Source organism: Equus caballus, chromosome 14, assembly GCF_041296265.1.
Source record: "Equus caballus isolate H_3958 breed thoroughbred chromosome 14, TB-T2T, whole genome shotgun sequence".
Lineage (NCBI taxonomy): Eukaryota > Metazoa > Chordata > Mammalia > Perissodactyla > Equidae > Equus > Equus caballus.
In genome coordinates this window covers 72,363,073-72,387,995 of record NC_091697.1, presented here as the reverse complement: position 1 = coordinate 72,387,995, position 24,923 = coordinate 72,363,073, and the positions used below count along the sequence as shown (strand labels likewise).

Genomic DNA, 24,923 nt, shown 5'->3' with positions numbered 1-24,923 from the left:
TAAAGCGGCCGTTTCCTTTCCTGCACCGGGGAGACCCAGACGCCACGCTCCCTGGCTTTATGTCGCCCCCTCCTCGAGCCCCACTTCCCAATCTCTGAAAGGCTCCAGGACTCGCGACCTTGTTTCCCTCCTCGCGCTTGCTGCCTGGGTCGCGTGAGTCCCGAGCTTCTTCGGGAATTTAAGGCCAAAGGTTTGGCTCTGAAAGTTAGTTTTGACTGCGCCGCTGTCCCTCCCAGGGTCATTTCAGAGCGCGCCCCCAAAAGTCCTGGTGCTTAAGCCCCCACCGCACCCCCTAAAGCACGAATCCCCGGGGTGGTGGCCAGCAGGTGTGCTGCCGGCAGCTCATCACGGCAGTCGAGGAGCTGAGGATGCTCTGTACCTGCCTCTTTTCCGACAACACTTGAAACCGCCCCGGGGCACACCCAACACATCCCATGAATCCAAATATCCCTGACACAGGTGTCCGAATTCGAGTTTGGTCCGACCCTCCCCTCCCCGCGGCGACGCGGGGAGCCTCTTCTGCAAGGTCTTTTCCTTCGGACCCGAAGGGGCGCGCGCTTCGGTGCGCTGGGTCCACCTCTTCCCTAGGCTCGGGCGGGGGCGGGGGTGGGTAGGCAGGGACCTGGATCTGATTAGCTGGGAGGGGGAAAGCCGTGGGCCCAACTGCTCTCTCCTGTCTGCCGGGTTCCTCGAGGAGGAGGAGGAGGGACGGTACAAAAGAGGAGGGGCAGGGGTCCCATGCCTGAGCGCCCGGGCCTGTGGTTTGAACCGCCGCCGCCGTCACCGGGCTCTCACCTCGCCCCCGCCCCAGGCCCCAGCCATGGGGCCCCCTTCCAGCTCCGGCTTCTACGTGAGCCGCGCCGTAGCCGTGCTGCTGGCCGGGCTGGCTGCCGCGCTCCTGCTGGCGCTGGCGGTGCTGGCAGCCCTGTACGGCCAGTGCGCGCGCGACCCGTCGTCGGAGATGCAGCACCGCGGGGGCCCGGGCGCCGCGCCGGTCCCGCCCCGCAAGCAGAAGGAGCAGCCGCCGACCCCGAAACCTGGCCCCGCTCGTAAGCCGGCGGTGGCGGCCACCCCAAGCGACTGGCGGCCCCCAGGACCCTGGGATCAGCTGCGCCTGCCTCCCTGGCTCGTGCCGCTGCACTATGAGCTGGAGCTGTGGCCCCGGCTGCAACCAGACCAGCTCTCGGCGCCCGCATTGCGTTTCACTGGCCGCGTGAACATCACGGTGCGCTGCATCGTGTCCACCGCGCGGCTGCTGCTGCACAGCCTCCTCCTGGACTGTGACAGCGCCGAGGTGCGAGGTCCTCTGTCCCCAGTCACTGGGGACGCCACCATAGGCCGCGTGCCCGTGAACGACGTGTGGTTCGCGTTGGACATGGAGTACATGGTGCTGGAGCTCGGCGAGGCCCTGCAGCCCGGGAGCCGCTACAAGCTGCAGCTCAGCTTCTCTGGCCCAGTGTACCAGGACACCTGGGAGGGGCTCTTCCTCAATCTCTACACAGACCAGGGTGAGCGCAGGTAAGGGCAGGTTGTGCGGGCCTCCTCAGCCCCCGCGCGGGCTGCGGGTCCACCTGCTTACATGCGTCCAGGTGCGCATCTCCCGCCTTTCCCAAACAGCCTCCAGCCCATCCCTCGCGACGTTTTCTTCCAAAGCCAGAGGGCGAGCGCCTCCTTCCTCTTCTTCCGTCCAGAGATTCTGCTTGGAAGAAAGGCTTCGAGACCATAGTCCTTCCTCTGGCCAGTTTTCAGCCCCATCTCTGCCCATCCAGTTTGTTTCTATAGTTGCCCCTTTTAAGGTCACTCTAAGTTTATCGTCCTTTTCAGAAAGCCCCTGTCTTCTCTAACCTGGAGTTTCTTCACCGCAGTGAACAAATCCCTTGCTACTCAAAGTTTGGTCCGCGGACCAGCAATAGCTGCAATATCTGGGAGCTTGTTACAAATGCAGACTCTTAGGCCCCACTCTCGACCAAGGGAATTAGAATATGCGTCTTATCGAGATTCTCCGGTGATTCACGGGCGTTAAAGTCGGAGCAGCGCCGGCCTATAGCACCCTTGCCCGCTCTGTTTTTCCCTCCTGGAGCGACCCTCAGCGCTCAGCTCTCACCTCTTTCCTCTGGGCTCTGTAATTGCTGCTCTTGCAACAAATAGACTCTCGTTGGGACTGTTTGTTCTTATACTTTCTTCTTTTTGCTAAGGTTTTCCAAAACTTCAGAATCCCCTTTAATTCATCCTCCTCTCCCACCCCCTGCCTGGGTCCCGCGTCTCTTTTTGCTGGCGAGCAGAGGCATTCCCTTCCCCTCCTGGCTCTTTGAACAGCTCTGCCGAAAAAGTCGGGGGGCGGCGCTTTCAGGATTCCTCCTTTGGGAAAAAAAATAAAAGCGATGACAAGAGACCCCCGCCTCTGAGTTTGCAAGCTCACGTAGCGTACATGTGTTCTCTTTACATTCTTTTGAGATAATGTCTCCCACGTGGAGTGTTTCCAGCTTAAAAATTGCCTCTTTCCACGCTCTGTGATCACATTACTGACCTCGGGCGAGCGCCAGGGAAATGGTTTATGTAGAAGATAACTCTCTTTTCAAACTGGCGATCTCCACTCACGCACTGGTGGAGCATTTGCGGTTTACACAACTGCATGTACTTTGCCCTTTATTATTAGAGAAAATGTTCTCAGATGTTCTCTGAGGGGGGAAAAACACTAAATTACCCACTAAATCATCTCCTTCATTATTTTCAAAACTTCAGGGGGTTTTAAATAAGTTTAATAAACTTCCTTAGTGGATGTGTAATCTGTAACTTTTGTTTTTAAGGACAGTGTGTCTGGTTTTTCTCTTTCAAAAATGCATCAATGCTTGAAAAATAGTTTCGAGAAGTTTCTCATTAGGATGGTGTGTTACTGGATTTATAGGCACTGGAAACATTTTGAAATACTGTGTAGAGTTCAGGGCGCAAGATTTTGGGGAGGAAAAAGAAGACCACTCTCCTTGCACAAATATGGGGTGGTGTATTCTGCTATCAGTCAGTAAATCTTCATCTGCTCACCCTCTTGCTTCTTCCTGTCTTGATGGGGCTGTGGCCCAGACAAACTGCCCCAGCAAACATGGGAAAGCAAAGTCTCTTTCCAGTTTTCTATTGTGCTGGTGATTCTAGAGGTGACTAGAAATCAGCTTTGGAGAACATTAAAACTCAAACAAGCAGAAATCTTAATAAGTCCTGCAGGTGTTGACAGACCAAGGCAGAGCTCCAGAATCGTGGTATCTTAGAGGAGCAGTTGCCTCTAAGTTGTCTTCTAGGTCTCTGCTTCTGAAACCACGAGGAAAAGGAGTCTGCCGCTGCGTTTGAAGCCAGGATCACAAAGAACCTGGTCAAAATGACAACTTGTAGAGGAGCAGATTTTAGAAGCCCCGTAGGCCTGAGTTGGAACCTGAGCCATGTGACTTGAGTCAGTCTCTTCACCTCTCTGAGTTTGTTGTCTCATTCATGAAATAGTCATAGTAAGTGCCAGCCTGTACAGTGTTGTGAGAATTAACCCAGACAGAGGGGACGGTGACTGGTACACAACCTGTGGTACTATCATTAGCTCGGGGTATAATGGTTCGGAGCAGCCTCCTGTTATCTAAATATGGAACCTGCAACATTCCTGGAAGATATGAGTCTAAGAAGATTCCCAGATGGGAAGAAAGGGCCTATTGATTTCACGTTTTTCTCGGGGTGTTTAATACCAGCTGCAAAGGTTGGAACATGTTTAGCTCTCTTCTTTGGTGACCCCTTGTCAGAGTCTGGACAGGCTAATGTTTTTAAATAATTTTACTCAACACTAAGGGAAAAGAAAAAGAAAATCATTCCAGAAAATACAAAGAGCATCAGTGTCTCACATTTCTAAGGTTTAGGTTATGATTTTCTAGCTTCAGAACTTGTTTGGGATGCTTCCCACCTACGCTTGGCCTTTCTCTGCTTAGCACGTGCCATCACCTTCTGCCATATAGAAGCCATCTATGGATGCCTTGGACATGTGCTTCTGTGTGTCAGTGTCTGGCTCCCTCGTTTCATGTGTAGAAAGTTGAGAGCAAGATCCAAATGTTAATGTCCCTCAGAGCAGTGTGTTCTTCATTCCTTGGCATATCACTGTTTCAGGGTTTGCCATATTCACCTATCTCCAGCCATGTTATTTGCTAAAAAAAAGTTACTTGATTTAAACAAAAATATTAAGTAGATTTATTGAAAAGCAGCTCTATCCCATTGTCATAAATGGAAAACCACTTGCAATTTATAGAAAGTAATGGCACTAATTTGATAAAACAAAACAATGTTATTAAGTTCTATCTATATTACTGCCTGCTAAAGGATCTGAAGACTGAATCTGAAGGCTGCTGTCTCTCTGTTAAAAAGAGAAGGTAGAATTAGGTATTCAAGATAACACTGAACTAAGACTTTCTCTTGACCTAATCAGAATGGCTCATAAAATTGGAAAAGGACTGACTTTCTCATGTGTGAGTCAGATCTATATAACAGTGTGTCTGAGGGCGACCAAAAATCTTTCTCCAGCTATACTTTGGAAAATCCTAAATTAGAGTAGTGGTTCACAAACTTTAATGTGCATCAGAATCACCAGAGGAGCATATTAAATATGCAGATTCCTGGGGCACACCCTCAGAAATTCCAGATCAAAACCCTCATGTTCATACCAACATTATTCATCATAAGATAGAAGCAACCCCAGTGTCCATCGATGGATAAACGGATAAACAAATGTGGTATATACATACATTGGAAGATTATTCAGCCTTAAAGAGGAAAGAATTCTGACATATGCTGCTGTATGGATGAATCTTGAGGACTTTATGTAAGGAACCCAGACTAGCCAAATTCATAGGGACAGAGAGTAAACTGATGATTGCTAGGGGCTGAGGGAGTGGGGAGTTTTAGTTTTTCAAGAAGAAATGAGTTCTGGAGATTGGTTGCACAACAGTGTGAATGTACTTAACAGTACTCAACAGTACACGGTTAAGATGGCAAATTTTATGTGTATTTTACCACAATTAAAAATGTAAAAAGAACAGAAAATTTTTAGATCATTGAGTTTTGAGTGGGGTTTGGAAGTTTATATATTTTTAACAGTTGCTTCAGATAATTCTGGTGCCCACAATCAGTGCCCCATTTATTTTTCTATTATTTTGAAATCATTACAGATTCACATAAAGTTGCAAAGATAGTACAGAGAGGTCCCATGTACCCTTCATCCAGTTTCCCAAAATGATTATATCTTACATGATTATAGTACAATATTAAAACCAGGAATTTGACACTGATACTATGTGTGTATATTGTTCTATGTCATTTATTACATGGGTAGATTTGTGTAACCACTACTACTATCAAGATACAGAACTGTTCCATCACCTCAAAGGTCATCTTCATACTTTCCCTTTATACTCATACCACCTCTCCCCCCACCATCCCAAACCCCTGGCAACCACTAACCTGTTCACCATCTCTGTAATTTTGTCATTTTGAGAATGTTATGTAAATGGCATCATATAGTATGTGACCTCTGGAGACTGGTTATTCTCACTCAGGATAATGGCCTTGGGATCCATCCAAGTAGCATGTATCAATAGTTTGACCTTTTTAATTGCTGAGTAGTATTCCATGGTACAGATGTGGAGTTTGTTTAGCTGTTCACCTATTGAGGGACATTTTGGTTGTTTCCAGTTTTGGGCTGTTACAAATCAAGCTTCTGCTAGCAATTATGTATAGATTTTTGTGTGAATGTGAGTTTTTATTTTTCTAGGATAAATCCCCAGGAGTACAATTGCTGGGTGGTATGGTAGTTGCATGTTTAGTTTTTAAGAAATTGCCAAACTGTGTCCCAAAGTGTCTGCACCATTTTCCATTCCCACTAACAATGTACGAGTGAGAGAGTTTCTCTGCACTGTGGACACCATTTGGTATTGTCACTGTTTTTCCTGTTAGCCGTCTGATAGGTGTTTAGTGATTTCTCATTGTGGTTTTAATTTGCATTTCTCTAGTGGCTAATGATGTTGAACATGTTTTCATGCTTATTTGCCATCTGTCTATCAGTTTCAATGAAATGTCTCTTTGTGTCCTGCCCATTTTCTAATTGAATTGTTTGTTATTTTCCTGTTGAGTTCTGGGAGTTCTTTATATATTCTAGATCTAAGTTCATTGTGAAATACATGGCTGACAGATGTGTTCTCCCAGTCTGTAGCTTGTCTTTTCATCTTCTTAATAAGGTCTTTCAGAGAGCAAAAGTTTTTAATTTTAATAAAGTCCTATTTATCAATTTTTTTATAGATCATGCTTTTGGTATCATTTCTAAGAATAATTTTTTAAGGCTTTATTTTTTTAAGAGCAGTTTGGGGTTTACAACAAAATTGAGAGGGAGATACAGAGAGTCCTTGTACACCCCCTGTCCCGACACATGCATAGCCTCCCCCATTATAAAGATCACTCATCATAATGGAACTTTTTTTTCTTTTTTTTTTACCAAGGATGAACCTATATTAACACATAACAATCACCCAAAGTCCATCGTTTACTTTAGGGTTCACTCTTGAGGTTGTATATTCTATAAGTTTGGACAAAGGTATAATGACATATATATCCATCATTACAATATCATACAGAATATTGTCACTGCCCTAAAAATCCTCTATCTGCCTGTTCATCTCCTCTCTCCCTGCAACCATTAATCTTTTTACTATCTCCATAGTTTTGCCTTTTCTATAATGTCATATAGTTTGAATCATACGGTATGTAGACTTTTCAGATTGGCTTCTTTCACTTAGTAAAATACTTTAAAGTTTCCTCCATGTTTTTTCATGGCTTGATAACTCATTTTTTTTAGGGCCACATAATATTCCATTGTCTGAATATACCACCGTTTATTTATCCATTCACCTACTAAAAGACATCTTGGTTGCTTCCAAATTTGGGGAATTATGGAAAAAACTGCTATAAACTCTGCATTCAGGTTGAGATAAGTTTTCAACTTCTTCAGGTAAATATCAAGGAGCATAATTGCTGGATTGTATGGTAAGTGTATGTTTAGTTTTATAAGAAACCACCAAACTGTCTTCCAAAGTGGCTGTACCATTTTGTATTCCCACCATAATTAATGAGATTTCCTGTTGCTCCACATCCTTGTCAGCACTTGTTGTTGTCAGTGTTCTAGATTCTGGCCCCTCTAATAGACATTTAGTGATGTCTCATTGTTGTTTCAATTTGCATTTCCCTGATGACATATGATGTGGAGCATCATTTCATATGCTTATTTGCTATCTGTATAATTTCTTTGGTGAAGTGTTTGTTGAAGTCTTTGTCCATTTTTTTAATTGAGTTGTTTTCTTATTGTTGAGTTTTAAGAGTTCTTTGTATATTTTGGATAACAGTCCTTTATCAGATGTGTCTTTGCAAACATTTTCTCCCAGTCTGTGGCCTGTCTTCTCATTCCCTTTATATTGTCTTTTATAGAACAGAAGTTTTAAATTTTACTGAAGTACAGCTTATCAGTTATTTCTTTCATGGATCATGTCTTTGGTGTAATATCTAAAAAGACATTACCATACCAAAAGTCATTTAGGTTTTCTCCTGTGTTATCTTCTAGGAGTTTGATAGTTTTGCATTTTACGTTTATGTCTATGATTCATTATGAGTTAATTTTTGTGAAGGTTGTAAGGTCTGGGTCTAGATTATTTTTTCTGTTTTTTTGCTTTGGAAGTTTGGCCCTGAGCTAAACTCTTTTGCCAATCTTCCTCTTTTTGCTTGAGGAAGATTAGCCCTGAGCTAACATCTGTGCCAGTCTTCCTCTACTTTGTATGTGGGTTGCCAGCACAGCATGGCTAATAAGTAGTGTAGGTCTGTGCCCGGGATCCAAACTTGTGAACCTGGGCCACTGAAGCTGAGAGTGCCAAACTTAACCACTACTCCATGGGGCCAGCCCCCTAGATTCATTTTTTTGCATATGGACATCCAGTAGTTCCAGCAACATTTGTTGAAGAGACTATCTTTGCTCTATTGTATTGCCTTTGCTCCTTTGTCAAAGATCAGTTGACTTTATTTATGTATATCTATTTCTGGGCTCTCTATTCTATTCCATTGATCTATTTGTCTATTATTTTATCAATACTACACTGTCTTGATTACTGTAGCTTTATAGTAAGTCTTGAAGTCAGGTATGTCAATCTTCCAAATTTGTTCTTCTCCTTCAATATTGTGTTGGCTATTCTGGGTCTTTTACCTATCACTATGAATCTTCAATGCCGTTTGTTGATATCCACAAAATTAGCTTGCTGTGATTTTAATTGGGATTGCACTGAATCTATAGATCAAGTTGGGAAGAATTGACATCTTGCTAATGTTGAGTCTTCCTATCCATGAACATGGTATATCTCTCCATTTATTTAGTTCTTCTTTGATTTCATTCATCAGAGTTTTCTATTTTTCCTCACATAGATCTTATACATATTTTGTTAGATTTATTACCTAAGTGTTTCATTTTAGGAGTTGCTAATGTAAGTGGTATTGTGTTTTTAATTTCAAATCCCACTTATTCATTGTTAGTATATAGGAAAGCAATTGACTTTTGTATATTAACCTCATATCCTGCAACCTTACTATAGTCACTTATTAGCTCCAGGAATTTTTTTGTCAATTCTTTTGGATTTTCCACGTAGACAGTCATGTCATCTGTGAATAAAGAGTGTTTTATTTCTTCCTTCCCAATCTATACACCTTTCATTTCCTTTTCTTGTGTGAGTTTTGGCAGATTGTGTCTTTGAAGGAATTGGTACATTTTATCAAGATTATCAAATTCATGGGCATAGAGTAGTTCATAATATTTCTTATTATCTTTTTGATGTTCATGGGATCTGTAGAGATGTCCCCTCTTTCATTTCTGATATTGGTATTGATATAGTTGGATTCATTTGTTGTTGTTGTTAGTTCTGTCACTAGATTTTGACCCTGTGTACAGCAGAGCAGAATTCTGGTCTTTTTGCACCCCCTCTCACTTCCAGTGCTGCATCAGACAATGCTCCAATGCTGTTCACAGGGTTTTCATGGCCATTTTTTTCCAAAGTGGGTGATCAGGACCTTCTTCCTAGTCTGTCTTAGTCTGGAAGGTCTTCTGAAACCTGTCTGCAATGGGTGACCCTGCTGGTATTTGAAATACTGGTGGCACAGCTTTCAGCATCACAGCAACATGCAGCCACCACAGTATGACCACCAACAGACTAGGGGTGTGGTTCCCTGACCAGGAAATGAATCTGGACTGTGGCAATGGGAGCACTGAATCTTAACCACTAGATCACCAGGGCTAGCTAGTTGGATTCATGTCTACCATAGTTATTACTATTTCCTATTTGTTACCCTTTTCCTTGTTCCTATTTTTGTCTTCCACTATTTTTCTGCTTTTCTTTACTATACTGAATCTTCCAATCCATAAATACAGAATGTCTGTCCGTTTATTTAGATTTTTGATTTATTTCCTCAGTGTTTTATACCTGTTTTGTTAGATTTACACCTAAGTATTTAATTTTGTTTGAGCAATTGTAAATGGTGGGTTTTGTTTTCGTTTTCGTTTTTTTTTTTTTTTTTTTTTTGGAGGGAAAGATTCATCCTGAGCTAACATCTGTTGCCAATCTTCCTCTTTGTTTCTTTCTTCTCCCCAAAGCCCCAGTGCATGTTGTATATCCTAGTTGTAAGTTCTTCTAGTTCTTCTTATGTGAGCTGCTGCCACAGCATGGCAACTGACAGACAGGTGGTGTGGTTCTGTGCCTGGGAAGCACACCTGGGCTGCTGAGGTGGTGAGAGTGCTGAACCTTAATCACTAGACCATCAGAGCTGGCTCAATGGGGTTGTATTTTTAATTTTAATTTTAATGTGTTTGTTGCTATTATATAGAAATACAGAGTTTTTCTGTCTGTCTAGGACTTGCTGATCTCACTAGATCTAGGAGGGTTTTTTGGGTTCCTTGGGGTTTTCTGTGTAGATCATCATGTCATCTTCAAATAGAAACATTTTATTTCTTCCATTCCAATCCATATGCAGTTTCTTTTTTTTTTGCCTTATTTTCCTGGATAAAATTTCCAGTACTATTTTGAATAAGAGTAGTAAGAGTAGACATCCCTGACTTTCTCTTGATCTTCGGGGAAAACTTTTTAGCCTTTTACCATTAAGTATGATGTTGAGTGTAGTTTTTTTGTATATATTTTTTATCAAGTTGAAGAAGTTCCCCTCTATTCATGTTCTTTGTGAGAGGTTTTTTTTTTAATTTATGGTGAATGGATGTTGGATTTTGTCAAACACTTTTTCTGCATCAGTTGATATGATCATGTGACTTTTCTTCTTTAGACTGTTAATATGTTGTATTGTATTGATTGATATTTGAATATGAAACCAGCCTAGGGTCCCTCGCTTTGATGAGAGCAGTTTCTGTATAGGAAGGGGGAATAGTGGAAAGCCCTTCCAACATGGAGAGGAAGGCTGGGAAGACAGGGAGAAGCCAAGTGGAGAGAACAGGTGTTTTTACTTTTTACACTCCTCCTTCTGACAGGGTATGACACTAAGACAAATTTTCCTGTGAAAGTAATTTCTTAGGAACTGATCCCAGGAAAAACCAACTGGAGAATGAGGAAGTATGACTGAGAAGGGAAGGAGGCCAAGCTAGGGTATGAGATCAATCAAAGTCCCATGGAGCAGAGTTCTGGAGAGTGTGTGAGGCTTGCCTCCAAATTGTCCCCATCAGGAGCAAGGGAGCAGGAGCATTTGTACTCCTCACATCTGTAATTCATTGATTACAGACTGGCCCTTGGGCCAAGTTAATTCTCAGGCTGTCTTCTCCTTAAGGGTGCAGGCAGTGCAGGTCCACAAGGAGACACAGGTGCTGACTGTTGGACGAGAGAGCAAAAATGATAATGAGATCTGAGAAGATATCACTGACATTACCTGCAACAGGGTAGAATATAATAAAGGGTGGAGGATGCAGCAAAAAATACTGAAAGAGTACATAAGGAAGATGTCAGAGCGGGAGGCTTGTTTTTTCTTTTATGGTCAGCATGGCTCTGCAGCCAGTGTGGCTTCTAATTTGTAGAATAGAAATGGCTTAGGCCATTGGGTCCTAGATAGTGCACATGGTTCCTGTGATTTATCTGAGGCCTCATGGGATCTAGAATTTCCCACATGGGCTGAGGATATTGACTATGGAGCTACAGAGGGGCCACCATGCCAGGGATCAAAGTAACTATTGCAGTGACTGCTGTAGGGTGGTTACCTAAGGTGTACTTCCAAAGGGAGTTGCAGCCAGGACTGGCCATGTGAGCTAGAGCCCAGGTAAGGGTCATGTCATCAGTGGGAACCACTGGGCCTTGACTGTTATGAAGGAATGGTTCACAAGTCATTCCAGTCAAGAGAATGTAGTCACACCAGTCTAGTGAATGCAAGAATTCCTTCAAAAGGTCTCTTTCTTCTCTCCCTTTTGCCCATCTGGCATCTGGGTATAGGAGGAAGCTTCTTAGTTCTCATGTCCTAAGGAAATAAAAGAGCCCTGAAAGGGAATTTGGACTTTGAATTGACTACCCCCTGCTCCCCCCCCCCCCCCCCCCACAAATAAGACTGTTTTAAACTCAGTCACAATGAATAACCTTTAATTGGTAAGCTTTTGGGTTTTTCCCTCCACCATCAGTGAGAACATGGGTTCCAGAGTATAGTTAGTTATAAGACAGTTTTCCTTACACATCTGACTTCTGATAAGTAAATGCTGACTAATAACCCCCTACACGTAAAATAAATGTCTCATCCAACATGAATGACTGGAGTTTGTAACAGTCGAATTCATCCAAGGGTTCCAAACAATTGTTATCAAGGACTTCACAAAACATTATACTACAAAACCATATTTTTTACCAGTTGCTTCTGACCTTTGGAACCCATTGCAGATGATACTTATGCTAAAGGCTAGTTACTCAGCTTGTTGAGGGTCGCTTAGTTATCTGATAACAGGGGCACTGAGAAAGTAAAAAAAATGATTTTTTTTCTTGTAAGTACAAGTCACTCAAATGGCCCTGGACTACAGAATGGATAACAAGTTGTCTTTGGCCACTTTAAAAGCACAAGGAGGCTTTTTCTGAAATATCTTTCCCAGGGATAAAATTAGTTACGCCAGTACTGAGAATAGTAGAGGACGATGTTTCACTTGTAACCCTTGAAGATGAGCTTGACCTTTCATGAGACCCTTGTTGGTAGCGCTAATCCCAATTAATAAATATCCCTTGGAATCCCTTTCATTAGGGTGATATTGTACCATTATGAGTTATGAGAATTTTTTTTATATTTACCTCTTAATTAACTGTGTGAAAGACTTATATAAAGTATGGATAGAAGTGAGAAGCGTGGGATCTAACTCCATGAAAAACAATACAAAGTACTAGGGGCTGTCTCCTTTTCTTATTGACATAGTGGATTGAGAAGGTTTAGAATGAGATCTTTTAAGTTTACTGTAAAGAAAATGCCTTCCTTTTGTTTGAAAAACCTAAAGTTTTCAAATCAATATTAGAAATGCCAATCCCTGCCTAAGCTGCCCACAACATTTTTGAGAGACTATCTCTATGTAGGGGCCATGCTCTAATCCAGTGATCTTCTCCCACCTTCCTGTTCCAGCTTTCTTATGATTACTGTTTATACATCTTTTTTTATTCTATTTTTAACTTATATGTGTCTTGATATTAAAAGTGAATTTCTTACCAAAACACAGTGTTAGGTCTTACAGTCTGACAATCTCTGCCCTTTCATTGGGATGTTTAGATTGTTTACATTTGATGTAATTATTAATTTGGTTGGGCTTAGATGTACCATCTTGCTATTTGTTTTCTATTGTCCCATATATTATTTATCCTATTTTTATCTTTTGCCTTTTTTGGATTGAGTAGTTATTAACATTCCATTTAATCTTTTTTTTTTTTAAAGATTGGCACCTGAGCTAACATCTGTTGCCAATCTTCTTTGTTTTTTCTTCTTCTCCATAAAGTCCCCCAGTACATAGTTGTATATTCTAGTTGTAGGTCCTTCTGGTTGTGCTATGTGGGACACTGCCTCAGCATGGTCTGATGAGCGATGCCATGTCCGCACCCAGGATCCAAACTGGTGAAACCCCAGGCCGCCAAAGCAGAGCATGCGAACCTAACCACTCAGCCATGGGGCCGGCCCCAACATTCCATTTAATCTTAACTCAGCTAATTAGCTATATCTTTTTGTGTGGGGGAAACAGGGCAGGAGGATTGCTCTAGGATTTACAATGTGCGTCCCTAACTTATCACAGACTACAGTTAAATGATATTATACCACTTCACATATTATATGTGAATCTTAGAACCCTATCCTTCCATTTTCCCTCTCCTTTGTGCTATAGTTGCTACACACTTTACTTCTACATTGGTTATAAACCCTATAATATATTGTTACTGTTTTTGCTTTAAACAATAACTTTTAAATAAATTTTTAACAAGATAAAACCTCTTTTTATTTACTAACATACATACCATCTCCAATGTTCTTCCTTCTTTTGTGTGCATCTAAGTTTCCATGTTGTATTATTTTGCTTCCACCTGAAAGGCTAATATTTCTTCAAGTTCACGTCTACTGTTGATAAATTCTTTCAGCTTCTATTTGTCTAAAAAGTTTCACTTTTCCTTCATTTTTGAAAGATATTTTGGCTGGATATAGAATTCGGTTCTAGGTAGATTTCCCATAAGTATCTTTGCTGTAAACATGTTTGCCACAAGAATTTTTGCCACAGACATTTTTGCTGCATAATTGGTCATAAGGCAATTTTGCTGTAAAAGATAAAATAATGAGTTAACCGTTTTTAGTTTCATTTCTCCATTGACGTCAATCAACCACCTTTGGCAGACTTAATGTATTTCAGCTGATTGTCAGTTTGGTTTTATTTACTTTCCATTGACATAATTCTTGCAGTACTCCCATTTGTATATTTCCCACATTTCCCATAGAGTTCTGGAACATCTATCAATGGACATGTGACAATATTGCATTTCACAATGCAATTCAAAGCTCAGTTACAAATACGTATCCTAGTATTTGGAAACTGATATGTCTCTTAATGAAGGTAGAAACTTCTTTTGTGAAAAAGAAAAAGTATGATGGATGCCAAATGAGAAGAACAAACCAGGGTGTAGATTCATGGCAATACTGCACACACAATTGATTTTATTTTGTGGATTGTACCTAAGTACTTGTCTTCCAAGTCTTTCATTTATAATATTATACATTTTTTGTCTTCTTTTGATTTGCCTACTTGTAAGATATTTATTTATTTATGACAAAGATGTATGTATATCTTTTCCAGCAAAACTGCCGTAAAATTCAATAAATTCGGTGTTACCAAAAATTACCAAAAGATGGAAATGAAAACAAACTGTCAACCAGTTATTTTACCTTTTTTGGCAAAATTGTTGTATGGCAAATTAGTTATGTAGTGAAAATGTTTGCAGCAAAAATGCTTATGGCAAACATGTTTATGCTTATGGTGAAATGCTTATGGTGAAAATACCAGACAGAATTGAATTCTAGATTAGCAGCTTTATTCTTGTTGTTATTTTTTTCATTTCAGCAGTTCAGAGATGTGATTTTGTTGTCTTCTGGCTTGCACAGTTTCTGAAAAGAAGTCTATGGATTTTAATTTTTGTTCCTCTGTGTGTGATTTGCCTTTTTCTCTGTTTTTGAGACTTTCTCTTTATTACTTGTTTTCAGTGATTTGATTATGATTTGCCTCAGTATGTCGTCATCTGCTCATCCTGTTTGAGGTTTAATGAGCTTCTTGTATCTGTGGGTTTACAGTGTTAATCAAATTTGGAAAAAATTTCAACCATTATTTCTTAAACGTTTTTTTCTGTCCCCTACATTTTCTCCTCTTATTCTGAGACTCTAATTACCTATTAGGCTGCCTGACATTACCTAAAGGTCGCTGACATTCTTTTCATTATTTTTCAGTATTTTTTCATTGTGTATTTTATTTTGGGTAGTTTCTATTGTTTTGTCTTCAATTCCTTTGATATGTTTTCTTCTGCTCCAAGCTGCTTTTAATCTCATCCAGTGAAATTTTTACTTGAGGTATTACATTTTTATCTCTAAAATTTCTACATTTTTATATCTTTCATTTTATTCCTCATTATGTTAATGTTTTCCTTTATATCCTTGAGCATATTAAGCATATCTGTAACTGTTTTAACACCCTTGTCTGCTAATTTTATCATCTCTGTCAATTTTTGTTTTGTTTGTAACTTCTTTTTCTCCAGGTTATAGTGCACATTTTCTTGCTTCTTTGTATTTCTATTAATTTTTAAACAACTTTATGGAAGTCTAATTGACATACAATACACTGTACATATTTAAAGTGTACAACTCAATAAGTTTTGGCATATGTACACATATGTTGTGGCGAAACCACCACCACAATCAAGATGATAAACGTATCCATCGCCTCCAAAATTTCTTGCACCTCCTTATAATTCTTCCTTTCAACACCATGCTGACACCCTCATCCCCAGGCAACCATGGATCTGCTTTCTATAACTATAGATTAATTTGCATTTCCTAATGTGTTATATGAAGGGTATACTGCAATATGTACTCTTTCATGTGTGACTTTTTTCACTTAGGAGAGTTACTCTGAGATTCATCCTTGTGTATATCAATTCTTTTTTATTGCTGGTAGCATTCCATTGTATGGCTATACCACAATTTGTTTATCCATTCACCTGTTAATGGATGTTTGGTTGTTTCCAGTTTTGGGCTATTATAAACAAAGCTTCTAGAAATATTCATGTACAGGTCTTTATGTGAATTCGTTTCTCACGAGCAAACAACTAGGAGTGGAATGGCTGGATCATATGGTAGGTGAATGTTTAATTTTTTAAGAAACTGAAAAACTGTTTTCCAAAGAGTTTGACCATTTCACATTTTCATCAACAATCCAGGAGAATTCTGGTTGCTTCACATCCTCACCAACACTTGGCATTGCCAGCCTTTTCATTTTAGCCGTTCTAACAGGTGGTTCTCATTGCAGTTTTAATTTGTATTTTCCTAATTATTAATAATATTGTGTATCATTTCCTATGTTTATTTGCCATCCATGTATCTTAGTAAAGTGTCTGTTCAAACCTTTTGCCCACTTTTTCTTGTTTCTTATTGTTGAATTTTGAAAGGGTCTTTTTTCAAATACGTGATTTGCAAATATTTTCTCAGTCTGTGCTTTGTCTTTTTATCCTCTTAACAGTGTCTTTCAAAGAGCACAAGTTTTTCATTTTGGTAAAATCCACTTCATCTAGTTTTCCTTTTATGTATCAGCTATATAGTATTGTATCTGAGAAAGCATTGCTCTGCCAAGCTCACAAAAAAATTTCTCCTATGCCTTTTCTAGTTTTATAGTTTTAGGCTTTATAATTAGATTTATGATCTATTTTGAGTTAATTTTTGTATATGGTGTGAGATACGGGTTGAAGTTCAATTTTTTTTTACATGTGGAAATTGAACTGTTCAGACACCATTTGTTGAAAAGTCTATTCTTTCTCCATTGAATTGTCTTTGCACCTTTGTAAAGAATCAGTTGTTCATCTATATGAGGGGTACATTTTTTGATTTTCTATTCTGTTCTATTGATCTATTTTGCATATCTTTATGCCAGTTCCACGCTGTCTTGATTACTATAGCTTTATAATAAGTCTTGAAATAAGGGAGTATTCATGCACTAACTTTGTTTGCTTTTTCAAAGTTGTTTAGGCTGTTCTGGGTCCTTTGCATTCTCCTATGAATTTTTAGAATTAGCTTGTCAATTTTTACCCCCAAAAAAGTCTACTGAGATTTTGATTGGGATTGTGTTGAACCTATAGAACAATTGGGGGAGAATTCAAATTTTAAAAATATTGAGTCTTCCAACCCATGAATGTGGTATGTCTGTTTATTTATGTCTTCTTTAATTTCTCTTGGTGAGGTTTTATAATTTTTACTGTGCATATTTTACATGTTTTATCAGATTTATCCCTATTTCATTTTTAAAATCTATTATAAATGGTATTTTTTTAATTCCAATTTCCAATTGTTTGTTGCTAGTTTTTGTCTGTTGCTCTTGTATGCTATAACCTTACTAAATTCACTTCTTACTTTTAGCAGCTTTTTTGTTGATTCCTGTTGTGACTTCGTTAAATTAACATTTGTTAAATAGAACACTGGGGTGTTAGATGGTGAGCCATAGTTCAACAAAAGACCACAAGGGAATTAAAATAAAGAAGTTTATTATTCACAGGTCCTGGAGGAAACTGGCATGCCTTGAGGGGTAACATGGGGAGGTCAAAGCAGGGTATAGGATGGAAGTAACAGGACCTGGGGCACATGCCTTTATTAGGGTCTGTGACTGGAGTGCTTTGGGGTTCCTGGGCTAAGGCCAGATTGGGCAATTGGAAGTATTCCTTTTTCTTTAATTTTCTGGAAGAATTTGTATAGAATTGACATTATTTCTTCCTTAAATGCTTGGTTGAGTTTCATCAATGAAGCCACTTGGGCCTGGAACTACTTTGTGAGATGGTTTTTAACTATAATTATATTTCTTTAATAGATATACGGTTATCTGTTAGCTTATCTATTTCTTCATGAGTGGGCTTTGGTAGCTTGAGTCTTTCAAGGAACTTGTCCACTTAATCAAAGTTATCAAAGTTGTAAGTATAAAGTTGTTTAAAATATTTCTTTATTATTATTTTAGTATCTGTAGAATCTGTAGTGATGTCACCTCTCTCATTCCTGATTGGTCATTTGTATCTTCTCTCTTTGAGGAGCTGGAGCCTTGGTTCTAGTACCAACCCTGCCACTTACTAGTTCTCTAATTAGTTACATAAACTCCCAGGGCCTCAGCTTTTACATCTATAAATTAAGAGACGGGGCTTTCCAAGGTCTCTTCCACTTCTGATAGTCAATAAACTTGATTAGTCTGCTTAGAGATTTATCTACTTTATTAATCTCTTTATAGAACCAGTTTTTTGTTTCACTGATTTTCTCTATTTTAATTTTTTTATTTCAATGATTCATGCATTATTCTTTATTATTTCCTTTCTTCTTCTTACTTTGGGTGTTGATTTCCTTTTCTTTTTCTATTTTCTTAAGGTGAGTGCAAGGTCATTGATTTAAGATCTTTCTTCTTCTCTAATATAGGCATTTACTGCTATAAATTTTCCACTAACTACTGCTTTAGTGGCATTCCACAAATGATTTTATGTCGTTTTTTCATTTTCATTCTGTTCAAAATACTTTCTAATTTTCCTTTTGATTTCTTCTTTGGTTCATGGGTTATTTAGAACTGTACTATTTAGTTTCCAAGTATTTGGGCATTTTCTCATTTTTTATTGAGTGCCTGACATATTTTATGTTGCAAGTGCTGCATTTTGTTATATTGCTTTAGTGAACGCTGGCCTCTTTTGGATAGGCATGTAAGTCATTTGGTGATCCTCTTGATCCTTATTTGATCTCTCGCGGCTTGTATTTAAGCCTTTTGAGAGCGGATCTAAAGTTGCCTTTAATCTAGGGCTACTTTAGCTTGCTATTCAGGCATTGCCCTTTTGATCTCTGTTGAAAAAGCCTTATATTCTGGAGATTTCTAAACTCTGGCTTGTGGAAATTTGAACAACTCCTAGCACTATGTGAGCTCTAGGGATTGTTCAGCTTTCCCCTCCCTGGTAGCTATTCTTTCCCTGACAGCTTTTCTTTGTGTGACTTCATGAAGTGCAGATTAATGTTTGACCAAAGACTGAAGGGGACTTCCATGTAGATTTCTGGATGTCTTTCTCCACCTAGCTACCTCCTCTCTTATACTCTACCCTGCAAATTCTAGTTATCCAGGTCTCCCTAAGCTCCAACCTCTGTGGCCTCAACTCAATGAGGTCACCAAACTCTTTATCAGTTCCGTTTCCCTATGCTGCAGTTCTGAAATTACTTCCAGGTAGGAAGACAGAGTGATCGTAATGTTTACCTTGTTTGTTTCTCTTCTTTTGGGAATCAGAGTCCTGTGCTTCCTGTCATCTAATGTCTGAAAACTGCTTGTTTTATGTATTTTGTCAGGTTTTTTAGTTGTTTTCTGCAGAAGGCTAATTCTGGCCCATGTTACTCCCTCATGGTAGAAAACAGAAGTCTCAATTTCTAGATTTGGTAATGCTGATAATTATAAAGTTAACCCTCAGTCATCTTCACAATATCCAAGTTTGCTTTTAGTATTTACTGTATTATGTACTTCAAAGCAGGCAGCACACTGGAAGGGACCCCAGACTAGGGAGCTGGAACCCTGGTACCAGAACCAGGTACCATCCCTGCCACTTACTAGTTGTCTAGTCAGTTGCATCAACTCCCAGCTTTCACATCTGTAAATTCAGACTGTGGGACTTCCCAAGGTCTCTTCTACTTTTGAAATTCAATGAAAGAATGTATAATCCCATTCTTGTTCAAAGAGTCTTTTAGGAGTGCTTCTTGCATTTCTGATCATACCATTTTCTTTATAAAAGATAAGACAGAATCTGGAGGTATTTAGAGAAATGAAAATAGAAAAATCAAGAGAAGGGAGTGGCTTGCTAGTGTGAAATGGCTGGAGAAAATTAGGATCTTTACTTGGATCAAATTAAGGTGAGAGCAGCGTGATCAAAATCAATCAATTTGTGCAGGTGAAGGAAAAGTGACTAGAGAATTGAGAAAGTCCTCCTTCCATCGCTGTTTATGCTGAGAAATCTGGCACAGTCCTCAGGGTGTGGCACACAAGAGAGAAATTTGAGTAATATTAGGAAAGAATTTAGAAGTCTCAAAACAAGGTCAATGAACTCAAGTGCCAGGCACAGGATGATTTTGGTGTCACAGAGAAAAGAGGTCATTTCATTATTCTAGAGAGGTGTTGAACACACATATTTCATGTGGCTGAGCAGTTTTCTCTATGGGATGGTTTTGCTTGTTAAAGATTTAGATCCTATATCTTTTAAAAACAAGTGTAACTAGCATATTGAAAAAGCATACCTCATAGTTCAGTAAAAAAGCAACCACGTTTCTCCCACTGTCTTTTTACAGTTTAGTCTCTGGGGTAATCTTTCCTGCTCCTGCGTGAATACTCTAGCAGCCTACAATTTCCTGCTCATTCTTAGGTGACAGATGATCTATGGTCACTAAGTCACAAACACTGTCCAGATGCAAAAATTAGAAAATTCAGTCCTGTGTGATACTCAAAACTTTAAACTTAATTTACTGGTAAATCTCCCTTTCTCCCCCTCTACCCTCACTTCCCCAAGCTCAGGCTGGCTTCAGGATAGCCTCAGCCTGTAAGGTAAGTGGTAGTGGTCCTTCCGTTTCTCCACCTCATGTTTCTAGTCCTCCACTTCCATTTGAGAGCTGCTGCTTCAACACCCCTGGTGCAGTGCGACTAGAGGAGACAGGGAGTGGTGACTCATAGGGCAGTTCTTACTTGAACCAGTGTTCTTGTCATTTGGTCTCACTCTGGTCTAGCAGATGCCTTTTTACTTCGGGATGTTATTTTCCTGGACTTTTCAGAGTTTTCTCATTATTTCTCTTTCTCCTATAATTCCCTTGACCCTGCAGATGTTTCTCCTATTTCTACATTCTAATGGTCACTTGTGACTCTTTCCTCAGCCCCTAGACATTGAGTTGTGCATCTCCAAGCTCCTCTAGCTTGCTCCAGGTGGCTCTATTGAACAGAACCCAAGACGGTCTCCTTACTGGCTTTTTCTTTGTCTCAGGGCCCACAGCTCTTCCAAGGAACACTCATACGTCCCTTGCCTGGGACTGACGTGGGTGCCAAGGCAGCAGCACTCTTCTAGTTCTGCTAGTCAGTTCTCTTGCCTTTCAGTTTCCTACCTGGCAGGAGTTAGACTCCAGCCAATGTCAACGTCAGCTTCCTCAAGAGTGAGGTGAGCACCAGCCTCTAGGTCTCTCCGCCTCAGGAAACACTTCTACTGCTCTCCAGGGGTCTTCTTGCCCAGCTCAGAGTTAGAAGCTTGCACATGCTCCCAACTCCCTGAGAGTATGACGGCTTGGCAAAATAACACCCCTCCCCCACCAAGAAATCTCTTCTCTGATCTCTTTTGTCTCCATTCCTTGACTCTTCTTCTATGTCCTTGATATAGCTGAGAAGCCCCAGAGGGGCCCACAAGTTCTCAAGCCCGTTTACTTTGAAAATATTCATAACATGGTCTGGCACCTTTCTTTGGAATTTTGCTCCTATTATATTTTGTTGCCTGATGGAAACTTCCATTTTAAGATCCTATTACACAAGTAATAAACAAACATGATTCAGGGGCCAATCTTTAAACCACAGGCCAGTGGTGTAACATCTGTCTTTACTATAGAGATTTTGATTTCTGAGTCTGTTATTATATTTAAAAAATTGGGGGGACAACTCTCCAAGGAGTCTTATTTAATTCTTGACCAGCTATGTTATTTAGCACTTATTAACTAGACCTGTAGGCATACGGAGCTCATAAAATAATTTGGAATGAAATACCTTACTGAGTGGATGGATCCCCAAGGGCATCATGTGCTCTTGACTGCTAAGACCCCTTCCAGCTCAAGAAAGTAGTGAGTCCGTGATTCTCTGGCTATTCAAGAGGACAGGAAGATGGCTTTGCAATACTGAGCCGCTAGGAGACAAAGTCTCCCAAATTAACTCCCTTGCTGGCTGACCACTCTAAACTTCATAGGCACCATAATAGCATGTTTCAGTGAGGTTTGAAGGGAGGAGAGGGCGGTGGATGCTTCTATTTTCTGAAATCAGGATATTCTTACAGGGTTGCTTGAGTCCAAAGCAGAGAGAGATGGGAAATAAATACCAGCCTTTGGTCTCCTGATGTGGCAAAATCAGATCATGCGTGCTGCTTTCTGGCCCAGATCTTTGCAGTTAAGATTGAGTCCAGAAAGGCTGTGTCTTGTAGAGAATTTTCCCTTTTTGTTTGTTTGTATAAACCAGGGAGAGAAATAGTTGAGTGAAATCCAACAGAGTTTCTGTTATTTTTTTCTGGAGACCTGAGTCACGGAATTGGAAGGCCGTGCTCGGTGTTTGATTTGGTAAAGTGGTGACTCTCAAAGCTGATGTCTCTTAGACTTTTTGAACCTGGAGTCCCTTTCAATGAGCACAAAAGTTTCCCACTTCCTTGAAGAGTCTGATTTTCTCCCTCCTCCCCGCCTTGCAACATCCTTGAGATTCATCTGCTTTGTGAAGTCATGGCAGTGGAGAAGATATTACCAAGCTTTACTCTCTTTAGTTTCTGTTACAAAAACAATAGGCATTTTTTGGCTTTCCAAATATATAAGCATGTATTATATAATTGAGTGTGCTTTTTCACTCTACACTACACTTTTTTATGCTAATATATTGCCATGTGTACAAAATTTCCTATAATTTCAGAGGGCTCATAGACGTCCTGAAGGCTGTGCATGAACTTCCAAGGGGACTGTTTCTCCCAAGCCTAGATGACTCAGCCATGGCCACTTCATGGGCTCATTTTTCCATCTGTTGGATGTCTTTATCCCTGTTAGATTGGTTTTAGAGCTGTAAGTGAATTTAGAGATCATCTAGTCCCATCCCTGTACTTTCTAGAAATGGATGTCTGGAGGGTTTAAGCAACTTTCCCAAAGTTGCACCACCGTATTTAGACTGCAGATCCTGAGCAAGAACTCAGGTAACTCATTTCCCTTCTTTCCTCTATCTTGTCAATTGCTTGACTCTTCTCTACTTTATCCTATACTTTTTAAAGATAGCAACCACTACTACAAAACAAACAAATGCCAGTTTAACAAACTCTGAAAAATACTTTGTATTCTTTTGAATATACTAATATCAAGCTGCCTTTATTTTAGAAAATACTTATTTAATTACTATGAACTCATATTTTTGCCAAGTATTATAAACGATACAGAAGAAAAAATACCTAACCCCTAACTTCTGGTAGTTGAAAATTTATGGAGGAGACAAACATGGTTCATATTCAGCTTGTGGTCAACTGTGACTTCTGGGACGGTTTTAAATGCATTTGTAATTAGGGATTTCCAACCCTCCACTGCTACACTGTAACTTATCCCTCTTCGAATTCCTCTCTAGTTCATCTATACCAGGAATGATTTGTGAGGTTGGAAGGAATATAAGAGAATACAAAGGTAATTTATTGGTAAATTTAGTTACTAATAAAATGAAAACTGAAACAGCTGATGAATAAATGAAAAGCAATAGGATATATTGGAGTACATGGGGAAGCCATTTGGTTTAAAACTAACTTGGCCTGACCTTGTTTTTCCAGAAATGCCTGGTATGGCCTGCTGAGCACGCATCGCACATCTGCTTTAAACATTTACAATGTCCCAAAGCCAAGAATGATGCCCTTAAAGATAGGGATGTTGCCTCCCCCGTATCAGCATTTCTTTAAGAATAAGCATTTCTTCCCAGAAACTAAAGATTAATTACTGACCTACTTTAACTCATCTCGTGACCGTTGACCTGCTGACCACCAGCTTGCTGTGCTCACCTTGCGACCACTGACCTGCTGTGCTAGCTAAGCATCTTGTGACAGTAGTAAAAGAGATATTCCTGTCACATGTGTCATATTCCTGCCTTTGTTCCAAGACGGTATACAACCACTCTGTATACCCTACTTCTTCGGAGAGCTCCCTCTCTTGTGGAAAAGTTCTCCTGGGCTATAGCCCTCAAATTGGCTTATCATAAACTCACCCCAATTTTGATTTATAGATTGATTATGGATTATTTGTGCTGATACAGCAATAAAAAGCTGATAGTGTTGTTATTTTCTAAGTGAGGAAACTGAGGCTCAGAAAGAATATGTCACTTGTTCAGAATTGCTCATTTGGTAGTAGATAAAGCAGTCTTGCAGCCAAAGTGGCTGATGTCAGAGCCCACGGGCCTCCTTCAATCCATGCAAGCAATAGTATAATAAAGTGGAAAAAGCAAATAAGACAAAACTGACTTGTTGAAAATTATAGTTTGTTACAGTGAAGTTATGAGCACCTCTGATGAGCTGACTGTCAGAGGTTTGGGCCGTGCTGACTGTTCTGTGTGTCCTTCCTAAAGCTGTGTGAGCCTTTATGTGAGCGGGGGCCCCATCCTGAGGGAGAAGGGATTCACAGAGGTGGGTGATCGATGGGCTGTGCTCTCTCAAGATATCTTTATTGAATTTGCCTTTTATTTATCTAAGAATTGGGCCTGAAGCAAGAATAAATGCATCAGAGACACTAAACCTCAGGACCTTATAAGGAAAAAGGAATTTAGCATTCACAAGTGTCATCTAAAAACAGTTCCTAGGGCACAGAGTCTTGAAAAATGGGATAGTGAGACCACAGGTTTATTTCGAGGAAAAAGTTGTTTGCTAGGACTCAGGCTCTTGTCGGACTTGGGGGATGTGTACAGAGGGTGGACTTGACAATCTCCTTGTTTGCTCGGGGTATTCTTGTCTCTAAGCTTTCCCCTCCAAATCACAGGTACACGGTGGGATGATGTCACTTTTCGTATTTCTCCATGCAGATCGGGGAAGGAGTGGTAGAGATCTGATAAATCTATCCATAGGTAAAGGAAAGTTGTTTATTTCAGTTGGCATGTACCCATGTTGTTTACCCCCAGGGGTGTGCAAAATAAAACTTTTTGTAAGTTTTCAACCAGGAAGAAGAGGGAATATGTGAGAAAAAGATAAAAAATGTCACCATTCTTCAGCTGACCTGCACTTTGGTGGAGGGCAAAAGTAATAAACCATTCGCAAAGAAGTCATCCTGGTTTAAAAGAAACTTGGTTCTCAAAAGCCTGGCAGTGCATATTGGTTATATTTGTTCTTATTTTGTTTGTAAAAGGTTTTAAA

At 40.1% G+C, this 24,923-nt stretch overlaps 1 protein-coding gene across 3 annotated transcripts in view; it reads left to right on the top strand.

The window, feature by feature from the left end:
- The first annotated feature begins 644 nt into the window (after positions 1 to 644).
- LVRN (laeverin) overlaps positions 645 to 24,923 on the top strand; it is a 78,006-nt gene continuing 53,727 nt past the window's right edge. For 2 of the 3 annotated variants that reach the window (XM_070233223.1, XM_070233224.1), the window contains exon 1: positions 690 to 1,518. In XM_070233223.1, the coding sequence (XP_070089324.1) occupies positions 821 to 1,518 (698 nt within the window). In that variant the 5' untranslated portion in view covers positions 690 to 820. Of the gene's footprint in view, positions 1,519 to 24,923 lie in introns of all 3 variants that reach the window. The other variant, XM_023617838.2, reaches the window with a different exon arrangement.